This window comes from Rattus rattus, chromosome 18, assembly GCF_011064425.1.
Source record: "Rattus rattus isolate New Zealand chromosome 18, Rrattus_CSIRO_v1, whole genome shotgun sequence".
NCBI lineage: Eukaryota > Metazoa > Chordata > Mammalia > Rodentia > Muridae > Rattus > Rattus rattus.
In genome coordinates, this window is record NC_046171.1 from 38,930,871 (window position 1) to 38,941,786 (window position 10,916).

A 10,916-nucleotide genomic window follows, 5' to 3' on the forward strand; every position below is an offset into this window, starting at 1 on the left:
TTGTCATCACCCAATCAGTGCCACCACCTTTATTTGTTTACCAGGCAGACCACGAGATGATACTGGCCCATTACCCTTGACCTAGTCAACCCTCGACAGAAGACTTAATGATGCTATTTGGGACGCATTTCCTTGCTGCTTTGCGCAGGTGGCTTTCTCATTGTTGCATAGACGGTGATGGGAACATCAGTTATTGTCAGGCAATGACTTCCGGGGCATCTTCGGAGTTGCCTGAGTGAAAAGGCAAATGATAGGTAGTTAAGATATGAGACAGGAAAATACTTTCAAGCAAGGAAAATTTTCAATATCTTTTCAACTGTTTAAGATCTCTCTGAAGCCTTTCAAGGTCACAAAAATGTATAATCAGAGGTTCTGATAAGAATCCACACACATGATAATCACCATGTCCCTGTTCCCAGATTATTAATGTTCTAGATGTTCATTCTCAAGGTTTGCAGTAATTATCAAATGGCAAATTGCATGATAACGGTGTGTAAATTCAGATATGGAACCTTCAATCGCTTTGGCTGAGTAATTTCAATACACTTGTGGAGTGAGAGCTAGCAGACTAATGCTCAAATGTTGGTAGAACCTCAGAGTTAAAATACCCTTAAAAGCATCTAGTCTGGGTTCCTTTTCTGACACTCCCACCAAATAATCAACCCTGGAGATCTGAGCCTTTCCCATCCATAAGTAAGACTAACTTTTAAAGTATCTACCTTCCTAAGCTTAACTGTAACTGAAAATGTCTAATCCACTAAGAGCATTAGGATTGTACTATTTACTGTTCCATTATGGCAAACAGCAGGAAAGTGAAGCAAATCCCGTTTCTGATGGTTTGCTTCAATCCTGTAAAAGCAGCTTCTCTCGAAGCGCTCTCACACACAACCATTGCCTCAGCCAATGGTCTAACGCAAGTGACACCAGGGAGAGGTCCTCATCTGTCTTTGCAATTGTACTCTTAGACCTTGAGCAGTGCCCTACACAGAAGTATACTGGTGATCTGATGTCGATCTTGAAAATATAGACACAATCTAGATAAAAATGTATGCGTCAGAGGAAGGATTGGTGTAGACTACAAAATTACAAAATACAGACTTAAAATCTGGACTCTTGTTGGTCCTAACTCAAACATAGCAGCGCTTGAATCCCTAGGTTTTACTTGTTTCTGCTAATTCAGGTGTCAGTGCTCACCCTACTGATAGCCAGCACCCACATCCTCATTTGTCACGATATTCACCTATTGGGTGACGTCTCTTTCCCATTACAGGAAGCACTGGAGCTCAGGCCTGATTCTAGCTCAATTGAAGAGTCTCCTCCTTCCACTGGAAACCTCCTTGGCTGGGTCCCAAACCGAAAAGGCATAATTCACTGAAATCCTACGATTCAAAGTTAAAATAACAACGGTGCTTATCTTCAAAGAGAAGTTGACATTTTTAGTGCTTCAATTTTCTTACAAGTATACAAAAATGTTCAGAAGGTGACATCTGAAAAAAAATCTATAAAAGTTAATTATACAATGAACAATTTAGAATCTTATGTCGCATTCAAAATGGCCCCCAAGAAGTATGAGCAAACTGTGCCTACGTTGTGGTTAGCCTGTGGTTAACAGTGATATTTGTACTGTGGGGAAAGAAAAGGTCAATTTTTCTTCCCATGATTATTGAAATCAGCAAATTTGAGTCTTCATTCCCTCCCCTTCTATGCCTCTCCACTAATGGAGGCTTTTTGAGTAGAATAAACATTTTGTTCCCATAACCATTTAGTCTACCCATCTCCTATGTCATAGTACATTAGTTAAGAAAGTGGATATTTGAGAATAAACACTTAACTTGTCCCTTCCCTCCCCTCCCCCTCTCCCTCTCCCTCGCTCCTCTCCCTCTTCCCCTCTTCCTTCCCCCTCCCCCTCTGAGACAGGGTTTCTCTGTATAGCCCTGACTGTCCTAGAACTCACTTTGTAGAGTAGACTGGCCTCAAAACTTACAGAGATCCACCTGCCTCCTGCCTTTGCCTCCTGAGTGCTGGGATTAAAGGCGTTTGTAACCACTGCCTGGCAACTTGTCTATATTCCTAAAGGGGAAGTTGAGAATATCTGCTTTCAGATAACAATAGGTTTAAAGGAGATAATCACGTGAATACCATGCCTGGCACACAGTAAGTGCTCAGTTAGAGATAACTGGTATTAATTATAGATGCCCAGCATTAGTAAACACATGTAAATGGCAGAGATTAAGTATACACAATACACTTTCTCAAATAAGTTCATTACTCTCTACTGCTTCCTGTGCCTGGGACTCTCCCCAGCCCACAGCTCCGTCCGTCTTTGACTTGCTAGAGTGAATTCATCCAAATCTGACTTCACATTTCCCTTTCCAAGAGAAAGAGCTCTCCCATAACCACCCTTACTAAGTCTTCACAGCTCTCTCTCTCTCTCTCTCTCTCTCTCTCTCTCTCTCTCTCTCTCTCTCTCTCTCTCTCTCTCTCTCTCTCTCTGTTTTTGTAACAGTTATTCTAATTCAGGATCTCTAACCAGGGTACAGCGGACCTTTGAGACCACAAGCTTAAAGCTGGACAAGGTAGGCCATCATAGGCATTGTAAAATGTTCCTCAGATTCACCCACTAGATATCAACAACAACCTTCTCCCAGTGTTTTGATAGTTTTTCTTTTTTGAAATGTCCCCAGACATTACCACGTATCCCCTGGTAGGAAAGAAAAGCAAAATTTCTCCCTGTTGATTAACACTGTGCTAATTACTTTAATAAATGTTTTAACTAACCATCTTTGTCACCATTTAATTCTTTATAGCTAGATGAGTTTGGGCGCACAGTGGACATTTAATAACTATCTTGAATAAATTAACATGTCTGCATTAATATACAAGGAATAAGAAAGAAAGATAAAAATGTCTTTAAAATATTTCTTATGGCTGGTATTCTATTCATAATAAGTAAATATTTATCGAAAGCAATAATCAAACCAATCTTTTAAGTTTCAAGAATTTGATTAGCAGAGTGTGGCCATTATCAAAAAGGGGGGCATTATTCAGTGAAGATCTTGTGTAAACATTGTCACCTATGGCTTCGTGTAACTGTCTGTAGAAAATTAAGCCTTAGCTAACTTGTTCAAGGAGACGTAGACTTACCAAAATAGGCCAAGTCTGATTCCTGTAGAGGTGAATAAATCAATTGCTTCTACTGACTTTCCATAGAAGGCTAGACTTGCCAAAGGAATGGTGACCAAATGTTCCAGTGACACCCAGAATTATGACATCAGAAGATTCCTTCACATAGCTTCCTGCCTGCTAACAAATCAAGCAGCTTGGTTCATATCTCTGGTAACAGGATGAATGTTCAATTAAACTGTTTTAGAGGTTTATTCTTGTCAGTGCCTTATTTTCAACATTACATCTTAATCTGTGTAGACCTAGAACTAATCAATTTGCACAAAGTCACACTCCTGATTCTCCCCACCTCATACACCACTTCCTCTTCATCTTCCCCTCCCAGACTTGCTCTTATCAACAGCAAGTACTCCCTTCTATCCACACCATCCTCCCACTCAGACTCTTGAAACTCAGACCAAAGTTCTCTGTGTCTAAGCCTGATCTCAGCTAAAGGCTGAGGAGAGATTTTCACATATGGATCCCATCTTACTGGGAATTCTTCCGTGTCCTGGGATATTTCTGGTAATGCCTGGACCACCTCTCTTTTCTGTGTCATCCAGACAGCCTTGACACTCCCAAATGGAGGGAATGAGAGTTGTGAAGGGAGGACTACACTTTGTCCACTCTTGCTACTCTATTTCCTTGTTCTACTCTCTGCTGTTGTTCCTATCTTTAGGACTCTGTAGTCTCTGCTTGCTTCACTCAATGTCTGCCCTACTATGTAATGTTTTTAGTTTAACCTGTAAGCCAGACAATAATAATCTTTAACTAACAACTTGTTCAGTTTTCATAGCTAGTGACTAAGTGTTGAATGCTAGCAAGAATTTTTAAGTTTATGAAACTTTTTGCCACCACACATTATACTCAGCCCCTACCTGCTGTTGGGCTTCATAACTTGGGCTACAAAAAACCAGGCATCTGTTCTAGGAGTGAAGTTTAGGTTGGATAAAAATCTTACCTCTATCTTCTGTGAGTGAATACATGGATCACAAGTTCATCTTAGGGAAAACTCAGTTCAACTGTGTCACAGTCAGACAACTGACATAACTGCTACCCACCCTTTGTTAGCTGGCATGACTAACATCTAAACAGTTTCTTAAAATGGCAACAAAGTTTAAGTTACTGTGTTTGAGGCAAGATAACAGCAGAAAGATGGCAGGTTTGGTGATCAAAATTCAATACGAATTTTGACAGGATGTTAGCACTGAAATTCTAAGCAGGTCACCAAAAGCTTATCTGTAAAACGGCTTTACACCCAGAGTGAAGTATCTTCGAGGCTACTATTCTTTAAGCCCTTTTAGTTTTGTTTTACATGATTTGCCACATTCAGTCAGGTTTTCTGTGCAGCTGGTATAATGAAATCAAACAGTAGACTTACCAGTGAAAATTGGCAACACCGTGTAATAGATCATAAGACCACATGGGCTTGACCTCCAGCAGTATCCACAAGGCAATAGATATGTAAGTGTAAATAAGGAATAAAAGGATGGCAAAATCTCTACATATGTTCTAAGCCCCCAAGTAATGATCTTTTGATAACTGTAATATTCATAAAATACAAAATTAATCCCCCAAAAACTTAACTATTATTATACTTCATTCATCCAGCAATTTTTCCTGACATTCTACCATGAGCTACATCCATGTTAAATATTAAAGACTGAGCCAAAAAAAAAGAAAATACAGTTTCCGCTCTAGTAGACTTTACAGGTTAGGATAAATTCTAGTTGAGAACAGTCGCTCTAAATGTAAAAGATCAATAGGCAGTAACTACACAGAATGGGGTGGGGCAAAGACATGTGGATGGTTAGGGAGCAAACGATAGCAGACGCTGAGGTCCTTTGACAGTTTAAAAAGAAAGAGCAGAGCAGAGACATGCGGTCCGACAGATCCGTACAGGTTCTGTCACTGAGAAGAAGGAAACCAAGTTAAAAACTTTAGAGTCTGTCTTAGGAACAGAACCTGTCAAAAAAATTTAATTTCTCGGGACACAAATTTCATTGATTTTTTGTCATTAAAAAATGTTCTTTCTATATATAGGTTTGATCTCTACTCCACTCTTATGGTTTCCCTTTTCGTGTGTGTGTGTGTGTGTGTGTGTGTGTGTGTGTGTGTGTGTGTGTGTGTGTGTGTGTGTTTAATTTACTTCTCTTTTTTTTCTTCCTTGCCTCTCTGAAGAAAGAAGAGGAAGAAAAGGAGGAGGAGGAAGAGGAGGAGGAGGAGCAAGAGGAGAGGGAACTCGGATAGTATTCTTTTTATTTCTCTATATAGTGAGTCTTTTCTCTCTGCTAGTTTACCCTTTTCACTGACACTAAGCAATTTGATTGTAGGGCACAGGCGTCATGCTCATCTTGCTTCTTACGTCTAAAATAAATCGACCCTTTTGAAACTGTGGGTCCGTGGTGTTTATTGCAGTTGGAATGGTTTCAGCCAGTATTTCTCCCAGTGCTTCTTGTCCCTTTCGGAACTCTGATTCCCTGTATTTTAAGCTGTCTAAATGTGTCCCACAGACCTCAGTCTCCCTTGTTAGAGGTCTGCTTTCATTCTCTGGTTTTCACTGCTGCCTTTGGGTTTGCAATGTGTAATCTGTTCTTAATTCCTTCAGTATTCCTTGGACACTGCTCTTTTTACCTCCTGAAGCCCCGCCGTGAGATTCTTCTTATCGTCATCCCTTACTCTGCCCATGCTCCCTTTTGCCTCCTGGAACATGTGGTGTATTTATAACAGAGGGCTACTGTTCCTGCTTACTAATTCTTTCCTCCGTGCCCCTTTCGTGGCTCTCTTTTCACTGGGTTTTCTCCTGGTCATGGATGTCTTTGCATTGATCTGAATGCCAGACACTGAAAATTTTACATTGCACGATCATTTCATTTTTAAGTCTTCTGAGACCTTCTGAGCTTTGGTTTGGAACATAGAAACAGCTTGGCTCTTTGGAAAACTGGTTTTATCTTTCTTAGGCTACATCACCAGAACCTTTCATTTAGTCTTAATCTTTGTTACTTAATTCAATAATCTGTGGAGTATAAGAAGCCTTTGCTTATGTTGTGAATGCAAACTGGACCCTACCCTGTGAATTAATTTACTATATGGAATATTAATCAGTATTTTAAAAAAGAAGAAGAAAAAGAAATCCTAAGTTGGTGGTAAAGCTTGATGGTAAAGCACTTGCCTGGCATGTACAAAACCCCAGCTTCAATTCCAGTACAAGGAGAGAAGGAAAAAGGAAAATTCCTGCCATTTACAACAACATGAATGAGTCCCTCAAGACATTACATTAAATGAAATAAGCCAGGCACAGCTAAATATATTCTACAAGCCTCACTTGTGTGTTGGGAGCTAAAAGGTTAACCATGTAAGGAAAGAGTGAAATAGCGATTACCACAGAGGGTTATAAAGTTTCGGTAGGTGGAAAACTTTTAGGAATCTTCTGAACACCATGGAGATTATTATAGTAAGTTTCAAATTGATAATTTTAAGTGTTCTCACTAGAAAAAAAAGTATATGAGGTAATATATGTAAATTTTATCACCCAATAACATAAACATATACCAACTGCACCCAGGAAATGTGCACAACTATTATTAATTGATTTAAGATAAACCAGCAATGGACCAAGTAATGGTAGCTCATTAGCCCAGGTGTCAGACAGAGGATAACGAAGTGTGCTCACTAGAGAGCCCTGAGTAACATGTATTGAATGAGATTTGTTCTTAGAGGCCACTGAAATGGGAAGGGTTTCTACAGCATTACAAAGTCCATCCTGGTTTGTTTAGACTCGGGTCCAAACAGACACTGACATAGTCACTGCGCGTCACTGTTCGGACCGCAGTTGACAGGGAGTCGGTTACCCAAAGCTTAAAGGACAGCGACCTACGTATTCCTCTCTGAAACGGTCTCACTGTGCAGCCTGGGCTGGCCTAGCACTCACTTCGTAGGACCAGGCAGGACTCAAACCCACAGAGATTCTACTCATCTACCTCCCAAATGCCAAAATATAGGGACTTGTCACCACGCCTGGCCTGAAAAAATTAAAGAAAACTGTAATACCCTGCCATCCAGGTCATCCGCTGATGGACTTCAGTGTTACAAAGGTCAGAAGACAATCTATTAACATGATATCTGCTGCTGACTGCCAAGTTATCCAAGAGATGGGCTCAGAAATGACAGTGTGCCACAAGAATAAATGTGGATAGGTGACCACAACATCAAGCTCTCTGTGTGTGACAACTTGGGAAACCATAGATTTTCTCTGAACATACTTTACTCTCCTTACACCTCTGTAGAGGTTTTTCATTGATGCCCAGTACTGAATGTGTTGACTGTGGCTTCCTAACTGTGGAATCACGTAACCAAATGAGACATTTAGCCACCATCAAAGGTTTCTAAACACACAGCAATCAAACACCGAATAAATCTGGCAGTGTCTGGCAGTGCTCGCAGATCGTGTACCAGGCGATTTCACTGCAGCCTTGGTTCTGAGCCCACGACACGCACCAACACTTTTCCCACTGTCAAGACACACAATGCCAGAAACATCTCAGCTCGGATTTGAGATGCAGTGTGCTGTATGTGCAAAACTTTCTGCTGCTTATAGAATTTTTATGATTCTTATGATTTTTAATATGTCCTATGGCCATCCCTCAGCATGTATCAAATAAGTGTATTTTTGAATCGCACCTGTCAGAATGTTTGATTCTGCAATTGAGGTTTCAGTTGCTGACTTATTTCATTTTTTAATTATTTAATAAACTTTTAAAGATGTATTCACACACACATGTATATACATATATGTATGAGCACTCTATTTGCATGTGTGCTTGCATAACAGAAGAGCACATCAGACAGAGGATGACATTATAGATGGCTGTGAGCTACCATGTGGTTGCTGGGAATTGAACTCAGGACCTCTGGATGAGCAGCCAGTGCTTTTTTTTTTTTTTTTTTTTTTCTTTTTTTTCGAGCTGGGGACCAACCCAGGGCCTTGCGCTTCCTAGGTAAGCGCTCTACCACTGAGCTAAATCCCCAGCCCCAACAGCCAGTGCTCTTAACAGCTGAGCCTTCTCTCCAGCCCTATTAAATGAATTTTGCCTTGGGATTAGGACAGAATCTCCAACTGCTGAAACATTACAGTTACATATACAGATGTGCCCATTATAGACCAGTATAAAGGATCCTAATTGGTTTCTGCCCACCCCACTCCTTGCTTCTTGCTCAGGTCATGGCTGTTGATGCTCTGTGGGAACATTCCAGTGGAATATGGTGCATCCTTTTAACCCATACGGCTTTTCATCGTTTTTATATCATTGAGAACACTTGCCCTTGTACATCCTATGTTCTCTATTTCAGGGTTATTTATTAATCTTATGCTGAGCATTTTTGCTCCACCATGAATATTTATGTCTAATAGTTTCAATCAGTGTGCCTTTCCCTCACTCAGCGTTCTCGGATTACTTCAAGCCTGTCCTCTACATCAGTGATTTGGTTTCAGTCCTCTAGTCTGCTTTTGCCGTGGTTTTTAAAACGTGTTTCTAATCCTTTCTGGTGCTTTGATCTTTGTTTCCTTCCTTCTTTCACCTCAGTTTTATTTCATTTGCAGTCAACACTTATTTACTATCTGCCGCATGGTGGATAAGGTGCCAAGTCCTGGGCACAGGTAGTAGATGGGCAAAATTCAGCCTGTATTTTTTTCAATACTGTGCTACTGTGTTCTTACCTTGCTTATCTCTGCAGTGCAAAATACTTACATAAATTCTCTTTTCTCCTCTTAGCTTACATGCTATCCATCTTCCTTTCTTCCTCCTTTTTTCCTTTTTCCTTCCCTTCCTTTTATTGTAGCAGTCTACGTGACCCCTGCTGACTTTTTTCTTTTGCTTCTATTTAGCGTGCAAAATCCGGTTCAATTTATTTCATGTATTAACCTGTTATCACTCTAGTACAATTGCATCCCAAAGGTCTCAATAATTTCTTAACAAAAAAAAAAAATCTAAGCTGTTTCTGCCATCTTGGCTAACCTAACCGTGCAGACACTGGTGTGACTGGTATAGAAGGTGCTACCTCACCTGGCCGTGAAGCAGACACATCTGATTCACTCCAGACTGGTTATCGGTGAAACTCGTAAGGACTTTCTCACAACTCCGTGCTGTTGCGTGACTTCTGGAGAATGACCGGAACTACAGCATGGGCAGAGCTCTGCAAAGGCCAAAACACCGAACGCGTTGTCGCCAGCATCTGTCACTCCGACCTAATAACATCCCGGCCTACGTATCTGTCAGACTTTGGGAGCCCCAGATTTGGGGACTTCGCTATGAAGACCTAAAGTGTCTAGCTTACTGCATGCTTACCAAGAAGCAGGCAAGAGTAAATCCAGCAATTTCTAATTTTTTCCTGGCTAAAAATCTGCCCCTTAAGTACAAGACGTGTAAGGACCCAGGTGTAAGACGCCCAAACAGAAATTTGGACACAAATTTCAGCAACACAAATGCCCCACTACAACTTCAAACTTCACATCTTTCAAAACTGCGTAGTAACGGGCAGAGTTTGGTTTTATCTGGGCGGCAGAATAAAGTGTTCTAACCAACCAATCACTGTGGCTCACGTCACCCCGTGGATCATATCACCCATCACGACACATTAATAGCAAGTATAATGTAGCTTTTGCTAAATGGAGACTAAAGGTTTTGTAGTTTCTCAGAAATTTTGTGGAAAATACTGATTTCATTAGCGTATTAGAGTTCTTGAGGGGGTTGCGTGTATGCGCATGCGTGGAAGCGAGATGCGAAATATGAAGTGTCTTCGTCTCACTCTTTAAGATATCGTCATCTATTGAACCTGAATCTGGCACTCACAGATTCTGCTAGACTCTGGGGGGATCCGCCCTTCTCTAGCCTTCCAAGCCTAGGGTTACTTTTGTTAAGTGCTGGGGTCTGCATTTATGCCCTTATGCTTCAGGGGCAGGCATTTTACTGACGGGCCATCTCCCAGGCCTAAATTCTTAATTTGGTTCTCAATTAAAACCTCGTTTGGTTCGTTCAGTAAAAATTCAATGGCTGAAAATAACGGATTTTTCGAACTTTGTGCCCCACCCCTGTCTTTTTAAAAAAAAAAAAAAAATCTCGTCTCCATTGTAAATACATCAAATCAAATGCCTTAACCTTTAAACCATCTCTCCTCTTTTCCTCGACCCTCGTCCACTGACTATTACTGCTTTCCTTGTCAGCGCCTCCCAATATTTTAGGCCCTGTCTTTTGAGTACACCTTGTGTATGTATCTCGAATGGCATTGCCGGCTGTTGGAAGTTGGTTCTGTGTGGATGTTTTGAATTATCCGGAAACCTTAAAAGTTAGTTTGAGGGGTATATCGCTTTGGCCTCTGAACTTAGCTGTGGTAGTTGATCTGAGTGCACCTAGCTTCCGTTGTTCTCGGATGAGCCTATCTGTCTGGGGTTTCTCCGCGCTCCTCGACATTCGTTTTCTGTTAGATAACGACACTAGCGGGCAACAGCCCGAGGAATCGGACCCACTGCCCTGGCTGCTTAAGACTGTGAGCCTCTCAAAACCCGCGATCAATGTTAAAGTCCCTTATTTAAAATGCCACTCCGAAACCTAGTTACCCGTCCGTTACCAGGGCCTCCGGAGCTGCAGATGCTCAAGGATGTTGACAGGGCAGCTAGGATTTACCTGCCGGAGGCCCAGTCGCTATGGTAACAGCTAGCCGCAAATGCGCTTGCGCGGAAATCCTGCGTCGTAAAGAAA

The 10,916-nt window shown here is 41.2% G+C and overlaps 1 protein-coding gene across 4 annotated transcripts; it reads right to left on the reverse strand.

Annotated features, from left to right (window-relative positions):
* Fam229b (family with sequence similarity 229 member B) lies at window positions 1-10,862 on the reverse strand. Of its 4 annotated transcripts, none has more exons than XM_032888550.1 (5): window positions 10,786-10,862; window positions 9,225-9,354; window positions 3,145-3,300; window positions 1,241-1,379; window positions 1-231 (listed from the first exon to the last, which is right to left on the reverse strand). In XM_032888550.1, exons 4-5 carry the CDS (start codon window positions 1,363-1,365, stop codon window positions 114-116), a joined length of 243 nt encoding a protein of 80 aa, XP_032744441.1. In that variant the 5' UTR covers window positions 1,366-1,379; window positions 3,145-3,300; window positions 9,225-9,354; window positions 10,786-10,862; the 3' UTR covers window positions 1-113. The 4 variants fall into 4 exon arrangements, with proteins under 4 accessions (XP_032744441.1, XP_032744442.1, XP_032744444.1 ...); XM_032888551.1 differs by having other exon boundaries at window positions 3,145-3,303; XM_032888553.1 differs by having other exon boundaries at window positions 10,775-10,861.
* Between the last annotated feature and the right edge of the window lie 54 nt (window positions 10,863-10,916).